Source organism: Pleurodeles waltl, chromosome 3_2, assembly GCF_031143425.1.
Source record: "Pleurodeles waltl isolate 20211129_DDA chromosome 3_2, aPleWal1.hap1.20221129, whole genome shotgun sequence".
Taxonomy (NCBI): Eukaryota; Metazoa; Chordata; class Amphibia; order Caudata; family Salamandridae; genus Pleurodeles; species Pleurodeles waltl.
The window spans coordinates 99,002,691-99,027,560 of NC_090441.1; the positions used below are offsets into that span (position 1 = coordinate 99,002,691).

Below are 24,870 nucleotides of genomic sequence, written 5' to 3' on the forward strand. Positions count from 1 at the left end.
CTCTACCACCTCCAGTAGCCACAGTCATAACGGATGCGTCCACTCTAGGGTTGGGTGCTAATCTGGGGGACCTGGAGATCATATCAATCTGTTAGAATTCTGTTAGAATTGCATGCAATACTTCTGGCTCTCAAGGCCTTTCTCCCGTTCCCTTTGTGGTCAGTTAGTTCAAGTCTTGACAGACAACACTACCGCAATGTGGTACATCAACAAGCAGGGAGGAGTAGGGTTGTACCTTCTCTACAGAGAGGCTCTACGGCTCTGGTTCTGGGCACAGGGCCATCGGATTTGCATAGTAGCAAACCATCTGGCGGGAGTTCTCAACGTACGTGCGGACAGTCTGTCGGCATTTCTCAGCTGACCACGAGTGGCGTCTCCATCCGGATCTGGTTCTTCATATCTTCAGGGTGTGGAGTTCTCCACGGATAGACTTATTTGCCACTCAGGACAATGCGCACTGCCTGTTGTTTTGCAGCCTCCAGTATCCGGTGCAAGGATCTTTGGGGGACGCGTTTCAGATGTCTTGGTGCGGCCAGTTACTTTATGCGTTTCCCCTCCCCATACCCTTGATTCCGGGGGTTTTAAGGAAGATTTGCCAAGATCGGGCTCAAGTCATTTTAATAGCTCCGGATTGGCTGAGAAGGGTGTGGTACACGGACCTTCTCCAACTCTCACTGTGCTGTCCGAACCGTCTCCCTCTCAAGGCAGATCTCCTCTCGCACGGGCAGGTTTTACACCCCCACCTCCAGAGCCTGCACCTACATGCCTGGAGATTGAACGGGGCAATTTGAGTTCTTTTTCTCTCCCACCAGAAGTGGTGGATGTTATTTTATCGGCCAGGCAACACTCCACTAAGACTGTTTATGCCGGCAGATGGGCAAAATTTGTGGCTTGGTGTGGAGAGAAACACATTGATCCCTTGAAAGCCCATTTGTCTGATGTTTTGTTTGCTTTTACTTTAGCACAGAAGGGTTGTGCAGTTGCGACTGTCAAGGGCTATTTGTCGGCGCTGTCAGCCTTTCTTTGCCTTCCGGATCAACCTTCCTTGTTTAAATCACCTATAGTTGTTAGATTCTTGAAAAAGGCCTAGCTACTATATTTCATCCCACTACGTTCCTCATGCCTCAGTGGGATTGAAATCTGGTTTTGACTTTTTTAATGGGTTCACCATTTGAACCTATGCATTCTTGTTCTTTGAGGTTATTGGTCTTAAAGACAGTCTTCCTTGTTGCTATTACGTCTGCTAGGCGTGTGAGTGAGCTTCAGGCTCCTTAGTGTCAAAACTCCCTTTATGTCATTCTATGCTGACAGTGGTGCCGAGCACCAGGGCAGCTTTCCTTCCTAAGGTTGTCACTCCTTTCCACATCGGGCAGTCTATTACTCTTTCATCCTTCTATCCTCCTCTTCACCCTTCAAAAGAGGAAGAAAGACTCCATTGCTTAGACCCGAGAAGGGCTCTGTTTCTAGGTTGATAGAACAAATGACTTTCTTTTGGTTGACCAACTCTTCGTAGGATATGTGGGCAAGATGAAAGGCAGAGCTGTCTATAAAAGAACCATATCCAGGTGGGTCATTCTTTGCATTAAGAACTGTTATTTGTAGGGAAATGGCTTCCTGTTGCAGTTACCACCCACTTTTTGCCTGATATTGATGCTGACATGACTGAGAAGTGTGCTGAGACCGTGCTAACCAGGCCCCAGCACCAGTAGTCTTTCACTAAAAATGTACCATTGTTTCCACAATTGGCACTCCCCTGGCACACTGATAAGTCCCTTGTAAAAGGTACAAGTGTTACCAAGGGCCCTGTGACCAGGGAAAGTCCCTAAGGGCTGCAGCAGGTGTAGTGTTGTGCCACTCTGAGGGACCCCTCACCTAACACATGCACACTGCCATTGCAGATTGTGTGTGTTGGTGGGGAGAAAAAGGCAAAGTCAACATGGCATCCTCCTCAGGATGCCATGCACACAAAATACTGCCTGTGGCATAGGTAAGTCACCCCTCTAGCAAGCCTTACAGCCCTAAGGCAGGGTGCACTATACCACAGGTGAGGGCATAAGCGCATGAACACTATGCCTCTACAGTGTCTAAGCCAAACCTTAGACATTGTAAGTGCAGGGTAGCCATAAGAGTATATGGTCTGGGAGTCTGTCAAATACGAACTCCACAGCACCATAATGGCTACACTGAAAACTGGGAAGTTTGGTATCAAACTTCTCAGCACAATAAATCTCTGGCCTGTTGCAGTAAGATTTGGCTCCTGTCCTTAACATTTAGACATGACCAAATGCATCCGGACAGTTTTAATAGAACTTGTAGGTAATCCAGCATATCACTATTGTAGGAAAATGGCTCCCAGTTGCAGTTGCCCCCCCCCCCCCCCCCCACCCCCAAAACACCTTTTGTGTGATATTGATGCTGACCTGACTGAGAACTGTGCTGAGACCCTGCTAACCAGGACCCAGCACCAGTGTTCTTTCACTAAAATGTACCATTGTTTCCACAATTGGCACACCCCTGCCTCACAGATAAGTCCCTTGTAAAAGGTACCAGTGGTACCAAAGGCCCTGTGACCAGGGAAGGTCCCGAAGGGCTGCAGCATGTGTTGTGCCACCCTAAGGGACCCCTCACCTAACACATGCACACTGCCATTGGAGATTGTGTGTCTTGGTGTGGAGAAAAAAGGCAAAATCGACATGGCATCCCCCTCAAGATGCCATGCATACAAAATACTGCCTGTGGCATAGGTAAGTCACCCCTTCAGCAGGCCTTACAGCCCTAAGGCAGGGTGCACTATACCACAGGTGAGGGCATAGCTGCATGAACAATATGCCCCTACAGTGTCTAAGTTCATTCTTAGACATTGTAAGTACAGTGTGGCCATATTAAGTTAATAGTCTGGGAGTTTGTCAAGACAATAATTAAGTTCCATAATGGCTACACTGAATACTGGAAAGTTTGATATCAAACTTCTCAGAATAATAAACCCACACTGCTGCCAGTGCTGGATTTATTTTTTTAAAAATGCACACAGAGGGTATCTTAGAGATGCCCCCTGTATTTTACCCAATCCTTCAGTGCAGGACTGACTAGTCTGTGCCGGCCTGCCACTGAGACGAGTTTCTGCCCCATGGGGAGAGCCTTTGTGCTGTCTGAGGCCGCACCTTCCTCCCTACAGGAACTGTAACACCTAGCAGTGAGCCTTAAAGGCTCAGGCTTTGTGTTACAATGCCCCAGGGCAGTCCAGCTAGTGGAGATGCCCACCCCCCCGGACACAGCCCCACTTTTGGCAGCAAGTGCAGAAGAGATAATGAGAAAAACAAGGAGTCGTCACCCACCAGTCAGGACAGTAAGGTGTCCTGAGCTGAGGTGACCCGCTGCCTTAAGAAAGCCTCCATCTTGTTTTGGAGGATTCCCCCAATAGGATTAGGGATGTGCCCCATCCCCTAAGGAAGGAAGCACAAAGAGGGTGTAGCCACCCTCCAAGACAGAGACCATTGGTTACTGCCCCCCAGAACTAAGCACATCTCTAAATTGAGTATTTAGGGGTGACCTTGAACCCAGGAAACAAGATTCCTGCAACATGAAGAAAGGAGGACAGCTGAACTGAAAAACCCACAGAGACAACGGAGACAACAACTGACTTGGCCCCAGCCCTACCGGCCTGTCTCCAGACTCAAAGAACCTGCATAGTAACGCTTCCAGTGGGACCAGCTACCTCAGAGGACTCAGAGGACTGCCCTGCACCTAAAGGACAAAGAACCTCCAGAGGACATCGGCTCTGTCCAGAAACAACAACAAAGCAAGCAACTTTAAAGAGATTTTAACTTCCCGCCAGAAGCGTGAGTCTTCCCACTCTGCACCCAACACCCCCAGCTCGAGTTCAGGACAACCAACACTGCAGAGAGGACTCCCAGGCGAGTCCAACGACGTGGACATCCTCAGTCGACCTCCCAGTACCCCCACAGTGACACCTGCAGAGGGGATCCAGAGGCCCTCCCTGACCGTGACTGCTTGGTAACAAAGGAACCCGACGCCTGGACCAAGCACTGCACCTGCAGCCCCCAGGACGGAGAGGAGCCACTTACCAGTGCAGGAGTGACCAGCAGGCGGCCCTCATCCTAGCCCATTCGGTGGCTGGCCCGAGAAGTCCCCCTGTGCCCTTCCTGCATCGCCAGAGTGACCCCCAGATCCCTTCATTGTTTTCTACGGCAAACCCGACACCTACTTTGCACACTACACCCGGCCGCCCCTGTGCCACTGAGGGTGTGTTTTGTGTGTTTGTGTATGTGTCCCCCAGTGCCCTACAAACCCCCCCTGGTCTGCTCCCCAAGGACGCAGGTACTTACCTGCTAGCAGACTGGAATCAGAGCACCCCTGTTCTTCATAGGCGCCTATGTTGTTTGGGCCCTCCTTTGACCTCAGCACCTGACCGGCCCTGTGTTGCTGTGGCTTTGGGGTTGCCTTGAACCACCAACGGTGGGCTGCCTATGCCCAGGAGACTGAACTTGTAAGTGCTTTACTTACCTGAAAAACTAACCAATACTTAACTCCCCCAGGAACTGTTGATCTTTGCAGTGTCCACTTTAAAAAAAAAAAAAGCTTATTGGCATTTTAACCAAAACTGTGTGTACTGTTGTTTTAAATCAAAGTTCTTACCTGTGTGAACTACCTTACAATTTATGTACGTACCTAGAATTTGAGTCTTGTGCTTCTAAAAAAAAAAAAATTACGAAAATATATATTTTTATATAAAAACCTATTGCCTGGAGTTAAGTCTTTGAGTGTGTGTTCTCATTTATTCCCTGTGTGTGTACAACAAATGCTTAACACTACCCTCTGATAAGCCTACTGCTTGACCACACTACCACAAAATAGAGCATTAGTATTATCTAATTTTGCCACTGTCAACCTCTAAGGAGAACCCTTGGACTCTGTGCACACTATCTCTCACTTTGAGATAGTATATACAGAGCCAACTTCCATTATTATTCATTAGCAAAGAAGAGGGTATTTGAGCTCATTCTACCAGGGCTAAGTCTGCCACTTCAGCTTTGGCTAGAGGTGTTCCTGTAGTAGAAATTTGTAAAGCAGCAACTTGGGCTTCCCTCCATACTTTTGCGAAGCAATATTGCTTGGATTTGGAAGTCAGGAGGGACGGCCATTTTGCACTTTCTGTGTTGCAGGATTTCTTGGTGTGACTAGTCAGGCACCCACCTCCGAGTGCGGTACTGCTTTGGGACTCTATTCATAAGGTGAGGAATCCACAAGTAGTTGTATCCATCAGAAGAACAAGTTACTTACCTTAGGTAATGCTTTTTCTGGTGGATACACTAGCTGCCTGTGGAGTCCTCACAGTCCCACCCGCCTCCCTGTCCGGTCATATCAAGACTTTTTTTATTATAAATGTATACATGTTTTGATTATTTTTTATATAAATAAATGTTGTGCTTGTATTGCATCCATATGGCTATCTATGTATATATGTGCTATTGTTGGGTCGGTTTTCACCTGTTCGCCTAAAAGGCACATAAAAAAGGGTGAAACTGACGTCAGACGGAGCCGTGCAATTGTGCCGTCCTCGTCGACGTGGAGAGCTGGGAAAAATGTTTTCCGTCAAATGCTGGTGCATTGGGAGAATTCATAAGGTGAGGAATCCACAAGTAGCTAGTGTATCCACCAGAAAAAGCGTTACCAAAGGTAAGTAACTTGTTCTTCAGGTGTCTCACATGAAGCACCTTTCTCTCCACAATAGTGTGTGGGCCACTCTACTTGTCCCAGAGTGCCCTGGGAGCCACAGGCTCTAGGACCCACACCTTCTGTCCTGGCTGGTAAACATTCAGCACATCCTTCTGGTAATTCCACAGCTTCTGTAGTTCTTGGCAGGCCTGAATATTTTTGGATGCCTTCATGTATTAGGACATTCTAGATCTGAGGCCCAATACATAATCCACAATGTCCTGTTTTGGGGGCTTGAGAAGTTGCTCCCAGCCTTCTCTCACAAGGGTAAGTGGACCCCTAACAGGGTGTCCAAATAAAATTTCAAAGGAGCTGTAGCCCACTCCCTTTTGAGGAAGCAAGGTAACAGGACATCCCCCAGCAATATCCACCCCAACCCTCTCAAAGGGTACCCCAACCACTGGTAGTGGTTGTGGAATTAAGGGGGCTTTTGGGATACCACCTGTCTTGCCACTGGCTTTACAGGTGACACAGGAGAGACAAAACTCCTTGGTGTCTTCTGACATGTGGGGCCAGTGAAAGTGAGAATAAGCCTGTCCCAAGTCTTGCTTGCACCAAGTGGCCTGCAAGGATTATGGCATGCTTGAGTTAACAGGAACTTCCTAAATTTTAGAGGGATAACCAGTCTCCTGGTGGCACCAGGTTTTAGGGCCCCTTCTAAATAAAGGATGCTGCTATCCCAGTATACCTTATGGGTTCCAAAGACATCTCCTGCCTCTTGTGCTGTAGCATGCTGCCTTAAGCTTTCCAGTGTGTTCCAGACTGAGTTCCTCCCTGGTGGGCTTCCCGCACCCAAGAGCTCAGCTGTGTCAGCTTTGAGCTCCTCAGGTTTAGGAGCAGATTACTCTCGCTCAGGAGTAGAATCTTTACCGGAAGCTTGAGCAGGGGTAGCTTTTTACCCTGCCTTTCTATTTAGGAGTCTCTTGGGCCATTGTTCCAGGGTCCAGGGCTTCCTGTTCCCTTTTCTTTTTGATCTGTGCTCTGGTCAGGGAAAGATATTCCCAGGGATGTACATCAACTCCATTTTGGCCCAAGCTGAAGTCTCCAAGTCATTACCTAGTAGACACTCCACAGGTAGATCAGAGGACACTACAACCTTTTTAGGGTCAGTAAACCCCACTCCCCCAGCTAAAGTCAACTTTTCCTCTAGCCACGCCATGGCTTTACCGTAATTAGCAGACCGAAGCATCCCCACATCTCTGCTTAACCAGACGCCCAAATAGCGCACCGGGCCATCCAATCAATAGGATACTTGGAGGAAAATAGCATCGCTTTCTCAGAGAGAGGCAACACCACCGACTTGGACCAGTTGAGAGTAATCCCGGAGATCCCACCAAAACTCACTATTTCATCCAGCAGAGTATCCAGATGATGCCACGGTTCGTGAACATACAAAGCAATGTCATCTGCATACATGGAAATTAATATGGCCTCTGTCGGAACAGTCCTCTATGATTGTGATGCTATCTCAGGCGTGCCGCCAACGGTTCCATCGCTTTTGCAAAAAGCAACGGAAAAAGTGGGCAACCCTGCCAAGTGCCCCGAGCTACCCGAAAGGGGTCAGAGAGGGTTCCGATTATATGCAGCTGAGCTAAAGGTTCCGAATACAGCAATCGGATCAGCCGAATAAACCGCAAGCTCATTGCCATCCGAGCAAGCAGGGCAAACATGTACGGCCACTGCAAGGAGTCAAAGGCCTTTGTGGCGTCTAAAAACACCACTCGCTACAACAAAATACGCACGGAGATTATGTAATGTAGAGTGGCCTGGTACGAAGCTGGCTTGATCCGGCAGCACCAGTATCGGGAGTAAAGGCTGCAAATGAGCCGCTATCATCTTAGCCAAAATGTTTTTATCTATGTTGATTAAAGAGTGGCCTGTATGAATCACAGCTGCACGGATCCTTCCCAGGCTTCAAAATGGTAACAATTAGAGCCTCACACAGTAAGGCAGGAAGGATCCCGGTCTCAAGTGATTCTGTGTAGACCTCCAAGAGGTGCGACGCAAGAATATCAGCATATTCCTTATAGAAGGACGGAGTCAGGCCATCCAGCCCAGGCGCCTTAACGCCGGGAAGACTGCGAATCGCCTTCATCACGTCCTCCACCGAAAAAGGGACATCTACATAGGAACTGCATATCAATCCGCAAAAAAGTCAGTGTATACATGCGCTATCTTGTTAGTAACAGTGACCTGCTCGCCGGACGAGTCCAAAAGCTCAACAATATAATTACTGGCCCACAGCTTACAAAGCATGTTTGCCAGCGTTCAAGCAGCCCTTTCCCCCTCACCGTATCTTCTCACCGCCTTAGCATGTTTCCCCCAAAAAACAGACCTCTTGCAGCGCCACCTCCTCATATTGCGCCATAGTGCTTCTCAGAGCAGCCAGTAGGGCCCCAGACCAATCTAAAACTAGTCGTTGTTCCATATCAACAAGCTTTGCCTCCAGAGCCTCTGTAGCACCGCAGCATTTTCAACATGCCATGCTGTTTAGAGAGGCATATACCACAAATTACTACCTTAACCGCCTCCCAGAGGGTACTAGCCGAGTCCACCGACCCACAATTCTCCTCAACGTGGCAAGTTATAGCCTCACAAATCTCCTCTCGAAATACCTGGTCACGTAGTGCACCGTGTGGCAGTCTCCACATGATGGCACGCCCGGAAGCCCCGGGCACCACCAGCTCCAGCAGTACTGGCAAGTGATCCGACAAGGTACGGGCCATATGTTTAAACGACTGCATCCAGAGCTCAACATCCCTGGTACCCAGCCGTCTATCAATGCGGGACCAGCTGTTATGGACATAATTAACAAAGGTGCCCTCTCTGGCAGCACCGTGTTTAACCCTCCATAAATCTACTAAAGCACCCTCAGTCTTCACAAGCGACAGGGCCTTGGCAGCCGCCACGTGTTAGTCGGGCCTGGCTCTCACAATCCCCCACAGGGTCCAAGATAACATTAAAGTCTCCTCCCCCAATGACGCAATCAACCGCCACACCTCTCTGAAAAAGTCAGGGTCATCGGTGTTAGGGCCATAAATCGATACTAGTCTGCAGGGTCTATCCAATAATGTGCCACTCATCATAACATAGCGACCATTAGGGTCCACAATTACCCTCTGGGTTCACCACTGCAGCCCTTTCCGAAGCAAAATTGCCTCCCCTCTAGCGTATCGCGAAAAAAACGCCCCATGACACTCTCCAACCCGGTTTTTGGTAGCCTCAACTAAATGAGTCTCCTGCAACATGCATATGTCAGTAGTGTGGCGCTGAACATATGCGGACACCATCCTCATTTTGCGCCCATCATTCAGTCCGCGCACATTCCAAGTGAGACAACGCACCAATGTCACATCCCCCGTGTCATTGCACTATCGTAGCAAAGGATCCACCCTCCCAAAACATCTCAGGATAGGTAACTGCAGCAGGAATGCAGAGAATCAATAAAAGAGGAAAAAGCATACAAGAAGCAAACCAGAGACAAGATATTGACACCCTCCTTCCATACTGACCCTCCATCCCCCCCAATCTAGTCAAAGCTACAACCCTCCCCATCCCAAAATATACATCCCATAACTCAATACGCTTAATTAGAGGACTCATCCAGGGGGTGCCAGACCAACCATACCACCATCCCAAACGGGATGGAGAGGCAGGGGGACACACTAAAAGAATATTTAGCAGAGCAGCCGTTACAAACCCATATAACAGTGACATGGCATCCTCCACTTGAACTCAAAAAGAGCAGCCTAAACCAGCACAAAACTTTAGTCATTGTCGCTGAGGGCCTCTCTCTCTACACCAGTGTCCTTCGGGCTCCCTGGTGATGCCTTTTTGGAACAGTTTTAGCAGACCTGGCCGCCAGTTTCGGATCCGTAAAAAAGATGCAGTTTGCCCTTAAGCTGCACCCTCAGCTTGGCAGGGTAAATCAGTGAGTATTTAGCTTCAGTCTGGCTCAGAGTACGCTTAGTTGGTCAAAAAGCTCTACATGCAGCCTGCACCCCTGGAGTGTAATCGGAAAAGATGCTCAGTTCAGCGTTTTAATAAATCACCGCCTCCGCTCCCTCACCAGCCTGAGTATGGTATCTCTTTCCCGGTAGTTCAGCAAGCGCACTATGATTGGGCGTGCCAGTGTACCAGGTGGCGGGCGAGGTCCCAGAGATCTATAAGCCCTCTCCACCACCAAAAACCGGGAGAGCTCCCTAGGGAAGAGTTAGGCCAGCATGGCTTCCACAAAATCCTCCATCCATCCCATATCTGTTGACTCCGGGAGGCCAAGCATGCAAAGGTTATTGTGGCTTGACCGGGCTTCCAAATCCTTTTTTGCTGCGGATCACTTCCAGTACACACTCAATACGCAGCAATTGCTCACCGTCGCCGAATCGATGATCCTCCAGCTCCGATGCCCGCGTTTCCAGCTGCTCGAATCTGACATCATGATCATCCATCGAGCCTTTATACAATCCATTTACTCCGTCAGGTGGTCTAGCTTAGCGTCAATGCCAGCGAGGCTGTTCTTAAGGTCCAGAAACATGGCCTTCACAGAGGCGACCGGGGGCCCCATCTCTGACGGCAACTCCTCCACCGGAGGGCAAGACACTCCGCCCTTCTTCTTGCCCACTTCAAATGTAAGCTTGGACTGCCTCTGGTCAGCCTTCCCCATTCTCAACTCCGCAATTAAGCCAGTGATAGGAGTCCCGCGCCGCATCACTGCGCAAACCGACGCCAGAGAAGGCTAGGCCCCCCAGATCCAGCAGCGTCACGCAGCTACGCACACCAGCACGTCGCAGCAGGGGGGAGGGGCGACACAGCAGATCTCAGAGGCAGCCTCCCGCCATCACCACACAAACGGATACAGCCCAAGGTGATCAGTCACCGTCGACCAGTGGGGCACCCCGGCCAGCACCCCAGGTCCAATTATCCCGCCACTCACCACCGGGCAGATCTCACCAACAACCAGCAGCTGGCCCCCAGGTAAGTCCAGGGCCCCGGCCTCGACCTCCAACCGATTAGGGCAGCAGCAAATCCTCCAAGGAAATGGCAATCCCAGGTAGGTACAGTAGAGGTGCAGCTCCAATGCCAAATGAATCTTACAACCCGCAGGGCCTTGCGGTTCGACCCAACCGCCAATGAAGCCCCAAGGCGGGAGAGCGCCAGGGTGCCGTACAGCTGAGCCCCCCAGCCGCCGCCAGGCCGCGTCACCAAAACTACAGGATCAGTAGTGGGGCATATAGCAGGCCGCATTAGGAACACTTGACCACCGCCTTCAAGGCCCGTGCGCACTTCAGGCGCAGCCGGGCCAGCCTCGAAGAGCGGGGCAAGTCAAGTAATGATCCCCGCCAAGTCAGCCCGCTCACGCGTCTCTCAACAGCGGCTAGCTGCTCCCAGCTCGCCTGCACCGCACCTCCCCCCCCACCCCCCCAAACACATCACCCCCTCTCCCCCCCCGGCGCCTGTGACTAGCTGAAGCTGCCAAACGGGCCCCGCGGGGAGAAGTCCACAGGTCGCCGCAGAGGCAAGTTTACCGGGCCACCCCCAGTACAGCCCGGCAAGCAGGAGCCGCAGGAAGCGGCACCGCGCTCCTCTGCGCTCTCTGACCTGATCGTCTCCGGGCCCACCTCCGCGCGTCTCCCGTGCCACCAGGCCTCTCACTATCAACCGGGCACGCTGACCCCCGCCAGTCACCCAGGCAGTCCGCAGAAGCAGTCCACCTCCTCTCCACAGCTATCTGGGCTCTCCTCGGTGCGTCGCAGGAGGCAAGTCGCCGCTCAGCAGAAGAAATGTACGGATTATGTCCCCAGCAGAGCCTCACAAAGTGACGGCCATCTTGCTGGCCAGCCTAGCCACGCCCCCATCCCACCGAAATCTTTGACAAGCACAGACATTGAGGGGGACGAGGCAGCCCTCTATGTGCCGGCAACCCCCAGCCCCAGGAAGAGGATTCCTACTACCCGAGGGGGGAGAAGCAACTGGGAGCTTCAAGGATGAGTGGAATGACCGCGACACGTTGAGCCCAGAAGAGGTCGACAGCTACCCCTCGAGGCCTTTGCTGCCTGACGACATCAAATTCCACAATAGCATAGTTAAGAGGGCAGCAGAAACATATGGTGTACCCCTGGAGGAAGAGAAGGGAGACTCATGCTTCCTGTTGGAAACCCTCATGCCGGCAAGCAAAGGGAATATCTCCCAGTGCTGCCCAACAAACATACCAACACCAAAAATGTCAAAGAGGAAAAGATACCAGAGATCAGAACTGGTGCAACTGAGGGAAGAAGTAAAAACTCCTGCAAAAATATGCAATAGAAAGCGTACTAAAAGAGTAGTCAAAGAAGGGACACTATTCACCTTACTTCCTAGTACCAAAACAAGAACTTTCACTAAGCCCGATCCTGGACCTTAGGTTCGTAAACAAATTCCTCCACACACATTTCAAGATGACAACCCTACAAAAATTAATCTCACTTCTACAAAGGGAGACTACATGGCAACCATAGACCTACAGGACGTCTATTTGCACATTCTGATGAATCAAGCACACAAAATACTTCAGATTCGTACTGGAGAACGTTCACTAACAATTCAAGGTCTTACCCTTCAGAATAAAGTTGGCACCAAGGGTTTTTACAAAATTGTTAGCAACAGTTGTTGCATTCCTAAGGAGGAAGGGGGATCCACATGTTTCCCTACCTCGACAACTGGCTAATAAAAGCACATACTAAAGAAAAATGTCAAATAGATACTCAAACAGTGATCAGAAGCCTACAAAAGCTGGGTTTCAGCATACACTACAAAAAATCATCCCCAAAGGTGCAACTGGAGAAGATTTTGCTAGGAGTCAGACTGGATGCAAGTAAAGCACATGCGTACCCTACCCTGAACAGGGTGCAAGCAATCACAGAGCAAACTCACCTTTACCAGAAGGGGCGATCTGACAGTGAAGACAGTCATGAAACTAATAGGCATGATGGCATCATGCATCCCCCTCATAACTAATGCGAGACTCCCCATGCGACCATTCCAGAAATGGCAAGGTAACAACTGGTCACAAACCACCGGAAGTTGGGAGGACCTAGTGGTTGTAACAGAGAATACAGGAGATACAGTGGTGGGCATCCAAAGACATAACCAAGGGGGGAACTTTCAAGACAACAACTCCATCGGTGACCATCACAACAGACGCATCTCACAAGGGATGGGGCACACACAAACAACTTGAGAATTTGAGGCCAGTGGAGCAAGATGGATGCTATAAAACACATCAATTTCCTAGGAATGAAAACAGTGTTACTAGCCCTGAAAGCCTTTCAAACCCAAGTAACATGGAAAACCATACTAACCCAGATGGATAATACAACAATGTTCTACCTGAACAAACAAGGGGGCACTATGTATTTTATCCTAAGCAAACTAGATGAAGAAATATGGTTCTGATGGATACAACTACCTGTGGATTCCTCACCTAATGAATACTCCCATGGCGCCAGCATTCGACGGAAATCTTCTTACTAGTCTCTGCACGTCGACGAGGACGTCACTCTAGCCCACGCGACGCCGTCTGACGTCATACAGGCAATAAGAGGTCCTCGACGACGTGCGGACGTCAGTTCCCTTTTTTCCGTGCATTCGAAACGGTTATCTTCGAGGGAGCAACTGTTACTTTTGTGGTTACAGTGTATTTTTGCTGCGTAGTCTTTCGCTGTGGTAATAATGTCGCAGAGAAAGTCTGGATTTAAGCCTTGTCGTGAGTGTGGAGGCAAGATGTCGGTGACGGATCCTCATTCCGATTGCCTTTGGTGTTTGAGCTCCGACCACGACGTCTCGACTTGTGATTCATGCCAGCACATGAATCCAAAGGCCCTCAAGGAACGTGAGGCGAAGCTGTTTATGGCAAAATCGAAGGAGAAGCATCACAAGAAGTTTTCTTCTCCAAGACATCGGCGTCATCGAGACTCCCGGCGCCGTAGAGAATCTCGGCGTCATTCGAAGGAGACTCGTTCAAGGTCTTCGGATCGGCGCCGAAAGACATGGGAGATCAGTCCCACGGTTACGCCGCATCCTTCGACGCCGTTGCCCTCTCCGGCGTCTCCAACTTCACCTGGACAGGCGTCGGTGATTGAGGTATTGGAGCCTCAGGTGTTTTCTCCGGCGCAGACGCCGAGGCCGGCGTCGGGGTCGCCTCCGAGACAGGCACCTCAGTATCCGGCTTTTCCCACCCCTGGAGCCGATAGTTCCGCATTCTTGAATGCGATGTATGCCATCTTCCAACAGATGGCTCCAGGGGGTGCTCCGGCTGGGCCTTTTCTTTGGGTGATCCTGCGCCTCTTCGGCCGGCACCCTTTATGCCCTTTCTCCCTTTTGGGAACGTGGGCTCGGCGCCAGTGTCGGCGCCGGTGGCCGCTCCGGTGGCTTCAGAAGGATTGGCCCCGGGGATTTCCATCCCGTCGACGTCGGGATTTCGGCCTGTGACTCCGGTGGGTCCATCTGCTTCAGCTGCTCTTTCGTCGGCGCCGAAGTTACCTGTGGCGCCGGACGCGGCGTCGGTGGCTTCTGAAGATCGGCGCCGATCTTCAACTTCGGCGGAGGCATTGTCAACTCCGCGTATTGAACGACTTCATTCGAGGAGACGTGCTCTCCGTGTATTAGAGGAGCAGGAGTACCAACGAGCCCTGGAGGAAGGAGAGCTAGAGGACTCGGGTGATGGGCTGCGTGATCTGGAGTCGGCCAGTGGGCTGGACACTTCCCCTGAGTGGGATCTTTCGTCCCCGGGAGAATATACTGAGGAGGCTGCTTCCTTTCATGCAGTGGTACGGAAGGCAGCTAGTTTTTTGGATCTGCCTTTGCCGGTGGTGGAGGCTAAACAAAACCTTTTAACAGAGGTGCTACATCCGGCCTCAGCTGCGGCGGAGCCTCTTTTGCCATTTAATGACGCTCTGCTGGATCCGGTGTTAGAGGTGTGGAAGAGGCCGGCATCTTCCCCAGCAGTTCACAGAGCCGTGGCCAGGAGGTATTGGGCGGCTCCGACTGACCCTGGTTTTCTATCTAGGCACCCTACGCCGGAGAGCTTGGTGGTGCAGGCTTCCTGTTCATCCAAGTCAGCGCCTGGTTCTTTCCCGACGGTGCCTGGGGACAGAGATTCAAAGAAACTAGAGGCGCAGTCCAAGAAGATTTTTTCGTCCTGCAGTCTGGCGTTAAAAGCCACCAATGCAACCTGTATCCTGGGGAGGTATATTCATGCTCTGATGGATGATATTTCCTCATCGTTTACAGAGCTTCCCCAGGGTCTTTTGGATCTTGTTTCAAATGCCCAGGCTGCTGCGACCCAGATTATCCAGACGGGACTGGATACCACCGACTCGGTAGCCAGAGCAATGGGCACAACTGTGGTGGCAAGGAGACAGGCCTGGCTCCGTAACTCGGGCTTTTCTGCGGATGTACAGTCCACATTGTTGGATCTCCCGTTTGATGGGGACAAACTGTTTGGAACAAAGGCTGATTCGGCCTTGGAACGTTTTAAGGAAAGCAGGGCCACGGCTAAGTCGTTAGGGCTCCAAGCTCCTCCTTCCACGGCCTCTTCCAGATTTTTCAGGAGGTTTCGTGGATTTGGGCGTGGCTCTTCCTCCTCTTCCTTTCGGGGAAGATATCAGCAACCTGCCTCTTCCCATCCCTATAGATCTTTTAGGGGGAGAGGTAGGGTCCGCACCAGAGGAGCCTCTCAGCAGCACTCTGCCTCTTCCTCATCCTCTGGCGGGGTGCAGCAGGGGAAGCAGCCTTAGGCTTCCACCATTTCCCACTCACTCCTCTCCTGTAGGGGGAAGATTACAGCATTTTCTCACCAAATGGAAGACTGTTACGACGGACACTTGGGTTCTCAGTATTGTGGGAAAAGGCTACACCCTTCCCTTTCGGGAGTTCCCGCCCCTCATCCCGCCCGCCCTTCTGATTGTTCAGAAGAACACCTCCTGTTGCTAGAACAGGAGGTACAAGTCCTCCTTTCAAAGGGCGCGGTGGAGTTGGTCCCAGAGCAGGAAAGGGGTCGAGGATGTTACTCAAGGTATTTCCTGATTCCCAAGAAGGATGGTCGTTTGAGACCAATTCTGGACCTGAGGATCTTGAATTGGTTCCTCAAGCAGGAAAAGTTCAAGATGCTGACCCTAGCACAGGTGCTTTTGGCGTTGAACAAGAAAGACTGGATGGTGTCTGTCGACTTGCAGGATGCTTACTTTCATATCCCGATACTCAAGTCACACAGGAAGTATCTCCGGTTTGTGGTGGGATCGCAGCACTATCAGTTTGCGGTCCTTCCGTTTGGTCTTACTTCAGCACCTCGAGTCTTCACGAAGGTGATGTCGGTGGTTGCGGCAGAACTCAGAAGGAAGGGGATAGCAGTATTCCCTTACTTGGACGACTGGTTGATCAAAGCCAAGTCCCCGGAGCTTGTGTCGCATCATCTGCAGTCAACAACCCAGTTGTTGTTCGACCTGGGTTTTTCGGTGAACGAGCCCAAATCTCACCTAGAGCCCTCTCAGCGCCTCCTGTTCATAGGGGCAGTACTGGATACAACATTGGGTCGGGCCTTTCCTCCGCCTCAGCGGATTCAAGATATTCAGGATTTGGTTCCAATGTTTCGAAATGGAGCGGTAGTTCCAGTCCTCAAGGTCCTTCGTCTGCTCGGTCTGTTTGCCTCCTGCATTCTGTTGGTCACGCATGCTCGCAGGCACATGAGGGCTCTTCAGTGGTGCCTCCGAAGGCAGTGGTCTCAACACAAAGGGGATCTAGAGGGTACTATCAAGATCTCCAGAGATGCTGCTGTGGATTTGAAGTGGTGGATTGCAAGCAACAATCTTTCACAAGGAAAGCCGTTCCAGCAGTCGCCACCAGTGGCCACAGTCATAACGGATGCTTCCACTCTAGGGTGGGGAGCTCATCTGGGGGATCTGGAGATCAAAGGTCTTTGGTCTCCAGAGGAACAGATGTTTCACATCAATCTGTTAGAGTTACGGGCTGTACGTCTGGCTCTCAAGGCCTTCCTCCCTTCCCTTCGTGGTCAGTCGGTACAGGTCCTAACGGACAATACTACCACGATGTGGTACATAAACAAGCAGGGAGGAGTGGGGTCGTACCTTCTCTGCAGAGAAGCTCTTCGACTATGGTCCTGGGCAAAGGACCATCAGATTTGCTTGATAGCAAACCATCTGGCCGGAGTCTTGAACGTGCGTGCGCACAGTCTGTCGCCATTTCTCGGCAGACCACGAGTGGCGTCTCCATCCAGATCAAGTCCGTTTAATCTTCCAGAGGTGGGGGTTTCCTCAGGTAGATCTGTTTGCCACTCGAGAGAACACGCATTGTCCGTTATTCTGCAGCCTCCAGTATCCGATGCAGGGAGCGTTGGGGGACGCGTTTCAAATAACCTGGTACGGCCAGTTGCTTTACGCGTTTCCTCCCATACCCTTGATTCCTCGAGTATTGAGGAAGATTCGCCAGGACCGGGCTCTAGTCATCCTAATAGCTCCGGATTGGCCAAGGAGGGTATGGTACTCCGACCTTCTCCAACTCTCAATGTGCCCTCCGCTCCGTCTCCCTTTCAGGGCAGACCTCCTCTCGCAGTCGCAGGGGCAGGTTCTACACCCCAACCTCCAGAGTCTGCACCTACATGCCTGGAGATTGAACGGGGCAACCTGAGTTCCTTCTCTCTCCCACCTGAGGTAGTGGATGTTATATTAGCGGCCAGGCGACACTCCACTAAATCTATCTACGCTAATAGATGGTCTAAATTTGTTGCGTGGTGTGGAGAGAGGCAGATTGATCCGTTGCATGCTCATCTATCGGACGTTTTGTCTTTTGCTCTGTCTCTAGCGCAGAAAGGTTGTGCAGTGGCTACCATTAAGGGTTATTTATCGGCCTTGTCAGCCTTCATATGTCTTCCAGACCAACCATCTTTATTTAAATCCCCTATTGTTATCAGATTCTTGAAAGGTCTTCTAAATAAATATCCTCCAAAGCCATTCGTTATGCCGCAATGGGATTTGTCCTTGGTCCTGACTTTCCTTATGGGGCCCCCTTTTGAACCTATGCATTCTTGCCCCTTAAGGTATTTGGTTTTAAAAACAGTCTTCCTGATAGCTATAACATCAGCAAGGAGAGTGAGTGAGTTGCAGGCCTTATCAGTAAAGCCCCCTTATACAACTTTTTATGGGGATAAGGTGGTGTTGAGGACCAAGGCTGCTTTCCTCCCGAAGGTTGTTTCACCCTTCCATTTGGCTCAGGCAATTACTTTGTCCACGTTCTATCCTCCGCCTCATCCTTCCAAAGAGGAAGAAAGACTGCACCGTCTGGACCCAAAGAGAGCGTTGAGCTTCTTTATTGATAGAACAAAGGACTTCAGGCTGGAGGATCAGCTGTTTATTGGATACGTGGGCAAGAGGAGAGGAAAGGCAGTCCACAAGAGAACACTATCCAGGTGGGTTGTTCTTTGCATTAAAATCTGTTACTCTTTGGCAAAGAAGGATCCTCCTGAGGGCATTAGAGCTCATTCCACCAGAGCTAAGTCGGCCACTTCGGCCTTGGCCAGAGGTGTTCCTGTGGTCGACATCTGCAAGGCCGCAACTTGGTCGTCCCTTCACACTTTTGCAAAACATTACTGTTTGGATTCTGAGGTTAGAAGGGACGGCCATTTTGCACGGTCAGTGCTGCAGGATTTCTTGGTTTGACTATTTAGGCACCCACCGCCGGGCGTGGTACTGCTTTGGGACTCTATTCATTAGGTGAGGAATCCACAGGTAGTTGTATCCATCAGAAGAACGAGTTACTTACCTTCGGTAACGACTTTTCTGGTGGATACATTAGCTACCTGTGGATTCCTCACGGTCCCACCCGCCTCCCTGTTGCCTTTCTGGTCTTACCAAGTAATCCTTGAGTACGCTCCTCTTGGTCTTTGAGGGTGCAATAGATGTTGTATATATTATATTTATATATATGTATATATCGTTGTGTATATACTTGATGTGTATATATATTTAAAAAAAGAGAGAGTTATATATATATATAAAAGATTTACAGTTATTCATGCAATGTTGTGTATTTTTACAATGTAATGGGATGTTGCCTTGCTCTTTCATTGCATTGCCTGGTTGTTCTCATGCACGTAAAAAATGATTGGTACTGACGTCCGCACGTCGTCGAGGACCTCTTATTGCCTGTATGACGTCAGACGGCGTCGCGTGGGGGTTAGAGTGACGTCCTCGTCGACGTGCAGAGACTAGTAAGAAGATTTCCGTTGAATGCTGGCGCCATGGGAGTATTCATTAGGTGAGGAATCCACAGGTAGCTAATGTATCCACCAGAAAAGTCGTTACCGAAGGTAAGTAACTCGTTCAAATGGGCTATACCACAAGGAATCAACTTAGTCTGCCTACCGAGGAAGAACAATATGGGGGCAGACAGACTAAGCTGACAGGAAAACAGTACACATGAATGGGAGATAAAGCAAAAGAGCCTAGAAAAAATCTTCAGGATTTGGGGCACACCAACAATCGACAGAGAACAAAAAACGCATCCAGGTTTCCACACAACTGGAGAAGATTTTCAGAGGGGAATGCCCTGTCACTAAACTGGTCAAGGAGATTTGCTTATGCCTTTCCTCCAATTCTCCTAATAACAGGAGTGCTGGAAAAGGCCAGGCAACCAGGGATGAATCTCATCCTAATAGCTCCTCAATGGGGCAGACAAGCATGATATTCAGACCTACTTGATGTCGAAAGGGACAAATGATCACGATTAAAGTGGAATGGGAACTGCTTGCAATGCAAATGCAGCAACACTCAATCTAACAGCATGACACCTGATTACATAGAATTCAGACACCTAAACCTACAACCTAGGGCCATGGAAATATTAAAGGAGGCCAGAAAGTCAGCGACAAGAAAGTGCTACGCATCAAAATGGAAAAGATACCTACTAAGGTGCGCAGAAATAAACACCTTAGAGACGATACCTATACAGGAAACAGTTGTGTCCACCCCCCCACCCCAAACCTCCTCCCCCTCCAGAATGCACCAGCTCCAATGTAGAGCTTGAACACCGCAGTTGATGGCAAAACCATTTGACCCTATGCACAAAGCAGAACTCCTGTTCACCACTTAAAAAAAAATGCTGTTTTGTTAGCAATCACATCGCTACAAAGAGTAGGTGAGAAACAAGTGCTAACAATACAAGAACTATACATGCAGATTCGCAAGGACAAGGTAGTCCCCAGAATTAATCCTCAATTCTTACTTAAGGTGGTGAGCAAATTCCATGTCAACTAAACCATCCAGTTGCTGGTTTTCTTTAAGAATCCACAAGCACGTTTGGAAAGGACATTACATACCCTTGATGTGAGAAGAGCACTAATATATTACCTAGGGGAGACCAAACAGTTTTTGTAAGGGGAACTAACTGTTTATTTCATATGCCAAATCCAGTAAGGGGTCACCCGTCACAAAAGGAACTATCGCACAATGGATTGTGCAGACAATCCAAACATGCTACACATCGGCTGGCAAATGCCTACCTCACCGCCCTAAAGCGCACTCAACAAGGAAAACTGTAGCATTCATGCCGAACGTGCCCATTGACACTATCTGCGCAGCACAACATGGGCATCCCCATACACGTTCACAAAGGATTATTGTGTGGACATCCAAACGCATAAAGAAGCTCAAGTGGGATAAAGAGTACTACAGTTCCTGTTTGCAAGCTCATCATTTCACCCCAATCAACCCAAGGAAATAGAAACCACTACATAATCTAATTCACAGCATGTGAATCCAGAAAGATTCATGCCGCAAAATGAAATGGTTACTTACCAATAGCAGTAGTTTTGCAGCCTGAAGAGTTATCTGGATTTCAAATGCGAAACCTGGAAATGAAAACAGGACAAGCAGGTGGGGGAGATCCTATGTAGATAAAGCAAGCAAAAAAAGAAAGAAAAACAACACAACAGAAAAGGAATCTGAAGATGGCTAACACACACAGGAACTTCCGGGGCACCGTCTGATGTCACACAGGGGACGGACCAAGTACCAAATGGTGGGTAACGACACCCAAAAGAAAAAAAAAAAAAAAAAAGGAAGAGACAATTCTGGACCCAACCACTGGATGGCGGAATAATGCATAGCATGTGAATAAAGAACACTCTTCACGCTGCAAAACTACTCCTACTGCTAAGTAACCATTTCGTTTTCACATATAATGATGTATAGAAAACTATCAATACAAACGACACAATGAGTTTTCTACACGAAACAATACCTCTCACTTGCCGCAGGCAACTAGGCTGAGCACCACCTGTATCTACTCAGCAGACATAGCAAGAATCAACGATATCCCACCAGAAACGAAAAACAAAAGGAAATTGCACACAAGACAACATAGTACACATCTTGCACAAATCTAAAGAGAATTTGACACACAATGAAACCAAAGCTAGACATGCTGCGATTATTACACCATTAAAAAGAAAACATTCATGCAGGGTAATCATACTCATTTTAAGTAAACTTTACAAAGAAACTTTCTTAGCAAAGACATGCAGCTACATAAACTGCAGCTCTTTTTTTCTAGAATAAAAAGGAGAAATAAAACATTAAGGTCAAAAAATGCAAATAGTTAGAAGAAATAAAACAGTTAACATTATAATACACTTTAAAGTCTGCCCTTGGAGGGGCAGGTCAGCATTCAAACATCTGCCCTGCACATCGCCAGCCAGAAGCCAGTCCCCACACAGCCAGCTAAATTCCTTGTTCAAACACACCATCAGTCAAATGTAAGTACACAGTCAGCCAAACTCCAGTGCGCACACGCTGATACATATTCCCTCGTGTCTAATGATTTTCTGCTCCCCATTGTGGGCATCCAAAACCTGTACTATATTTGGCCAGCAACCCTTGCCCAAGGGGCCGCTCCCCATCATGTAAATAAATTCATCCCTGGTGGCAAGTGGTTTTCTGCTGCCCTACCATGTCTCCCCCCATGTGGGCAGATTTACCTAGAAATATGGCCAATCTGCCCCTGGGTGGGGTTGGGGGGGGGAGACATGGTAGGGCAGCAGAAGACCACTTGACACCAGGGATGAATTTAGTTACATGATGGGGGGGGGGGGAGATGGGTAGGGGGGGTTCGAGAGTGGGTAGAAAAGAGAGCAAAAATATTTGCCTAATAATGGGAAGTAACCCTTGCCCAAGGGCCCGCTCACTGACATGTAACTAAAATAATCCCTGGTGTCTAGTGGGTTTCTGCCCCACTTGGCTACAGATCTGCCTAAAAAAAAATATTACAGATCTCTCCCCAGGGGTTGGGTGGAGGGAAATTGGGGGTAGAAAACAGCTAGAATACTTCCTTAATAGTAGGGAACGGCCCTTGCCCAAGGGGCCGCTTCCCACCAGAAAAGAAAATTCCTGATGCCTAGTGAGTGCATTACTGCTGCACGATCCCACAGCAGGAATGCACTGAACAGAGACACTGGGGGAAACGAAAAAGTTTCTTTTTCGCCTGTACCTCTCTGCCCTCCCAATCCTTACCAGGAAAGAGAACCCTACCTTCTTTCCTGATGCGCTGGAAGAAAGTGGCTTCCAGTGCGCCCCTGTGTTCTTTTGATGATTTGGGTGTGCTGATATCAGATTGCCGGGGGGGAGGTGTCAGGGGTGGCAGCGGATCCCCTTCTGCTTCCATCTCTGGTTACGACGTGGTGGGGGATTCACAGGCGGCGCAACAGCACTCCCAGCACCCAACCTCCTGACCCACCCCCCACCTCACCACCACCAAGGGAGGTGGGTGCTAGGACCTGCTGGACATGTCCTCAGCACACAAGGGGTTAAAAGGATATGGTCTTCTAACCATACCTTCACTTTAACCTTGTATTTTTTTTTTTTTTGCATGCAAATTAACTGTAATCTGCAGAAGTAGCTAAAGTTATGGTTCAGATGCATTTTTGTACTTTACATTGAAAGGGCATTCCTTTGGTTTTCAATTACTTTGGTGCAGTTTCACAACTCTTTGCATTTGATGCGCAGAAGAGATTTGCTACAAGTTATAGATCCAATAAGGAAACTTTAAATTGAAATGAACCTTGTATTTAAACACTAAATTCATTTTCACTGAATTTAAGATTTCTTTCCTTTTTAAGCTCAAGCTATAAATGCATCTGGTCCCGTGTCCATCCCATATCCGCTTTTCCAGTCAAATACAGATGACCTGTTTGTTGAAGGTTTGCCAGAAGGAATTCCTTTCAGGAGACCGTCTACCTATGGAATACCACGTCTCGAAAGGATTCTACTAGCAAAGGAAAGGATACGGTTTGTGATTAAAAAGTAAGGACCGGTCTAACACATGCATTTGTATAATCAAAAATATTGATTAATTCCACATTGTATGCTTGCTGGCCTGAGGAATTTAGTATGATCATGATGTTAATTATCTCTATAGCGTGAATGTGCCATGTAATCATAGGATTGTGTAACATTGTAAATGGGTTTCTCTCGTAGGGGATTTCTATGTATAGTCAAAAGCGTTGAATAGTTCCGCCTGCCTGCGGGGGCCCCAGAGCACTTTTTCCAAAATAACTTCTTCAGTGTTCATGTTCGTGTTACTTCAAGAAGGCCTGCAAAGTCACTTAAGAATGTCCGTGTGCAGCCTAGAGGAAAGGCTAGAGTGTCCAAAATTCTTCATCCAGTTTGCTTTAAAAAGGACAAGGTTAAGGTAAATGCATTCAAATGCATGAATGAGTTGAAAATTCAGGAGAAAGAATCTTTCACAAAGCTTTTTAAATTGCAAAAAAGTGCTGGAGCGCAAGGCAGTGTAGCCCATAGGCTGCCATTATCAATGAAGAAAACCGAAACTGTGGCTTTAAGAACAGCCAGTCCTCCACTATCCCATCATGCCTAGAGTGAGGCAGATACCTCAGCTTTTTTTCTGGCTCATGCTGACAGGACCCTGGAGCATTGAGCTTGACCTTTTTAGGTTTTTTCTCCAAAAAATCAGTGGACATTTCAGTGACAACTGTTTCACTCTACGTCTTTTGACTTTTCTTCAATTTGGTCTTTTTCTAACTGGAGGAAGGCTTGTTTTCTCAGTAAAATTGCCTTCTCTATTCGACAAATGCCTGGAATGGCTGGAAAAAAGCCAGAACAGACTCTGATGTCTGTATCATCTGCCTACCATCTTCACAACTTTAACATCTGCAGGTCATTTTCCAGATGTACCCTGCGCAACAGGGAGAAGATTTTGCTTCAAGGGAAATCAGAAAGGCAAGAAGCCAGTGGGACCTATGAGCGAGGTGAAGGTAAGTCTTCCACTAGAGCTCTTCCCTCAGCCTCCAGTGGACGTGGAAGGTCTGAGAGGCATTTTTGGGCAGAAAACGATTTTGGCCCCCGACAACGTCGAGGAGATGGATGACGAGAACAGGTACGACGCCCACATGTTTGCCATCGAAGTCTGGCTTGACCTCGCACAAACGTCGCACGACGTCGATAGACCGCACAACCTCACGCGCCGCAGCATGACTGCTAGGACTCCAGATGTTTGGTGCACAACGTCGAAGAGTGTGTCGCCGTTGGTGGACTCGACGTCGAGACAAAGGAAACATCGCCATCACAGTCTGACGTCGAAGGTCTAGGTCGCCATCGGTACATCAACGACGAAGAGAGAGGTCGAAGAGTCCCTCGACGTCGAGCACACAGAAAACTTCTAAAAGGAGAAGGATTTATTCCTCGTCAGAGTCATAGCGTTCCAGAGAAGTTTCTCTGCTGGTTCTCCTTCTTTCATCTCCGTCTTCTCCTCCCACTACCTCTCCACCTCTGGCTGCTACTCCGCATTCTCAAGATCTGACTGACGCATTGCCGGCTTCTTCGCTGCTCCAGGCACCTACACCATTTCCGGTGCCTCAAGTACCAAGCATCACTCCAGCTCCCAGACCGCACTCAAGATCGTGCCACCGTTCACATCATAGCCATCATGCATCTGCCCATTCTACAACGAGATCAAGACACTCTTGTCACAGATCTCGACAAAGGTCAAGGTCGCTGTAGGAAGTTGGCTCTGTATATACTATTTCAAAGTAAGAAATAGTGTGCACAGAGTCCAAGGGTTCCCCTTAGAGGT

The 24,870-nt window shown here is 49.1% G+C and overlaps 1 protein-coding gene across 2 annotated transcripts in view; it reads left to right on the forward strand.

The window, feature by feature from the left end:
- The window catches only part of GTF2I (general transcription factor IIi), a 1,115,084-nt gene that overhangs the window by 487,613 nt on the left and 602,601 nt on the right, over window positions 1–24,870 (forward strand). For both annotated transcript variants that reach the window (XM_069226909.1, XM_069226910.1), the window contains one exon: window positions 22,898–23,081. In XM_069226909.1, coding sequence (XP_069083010.1) covers window positions 22,898–23,081 — 184 coding nt within the window. The remainder of the gene's footprint in view (window positions 1–22,897; window positions 23,082–24,870) is intronic.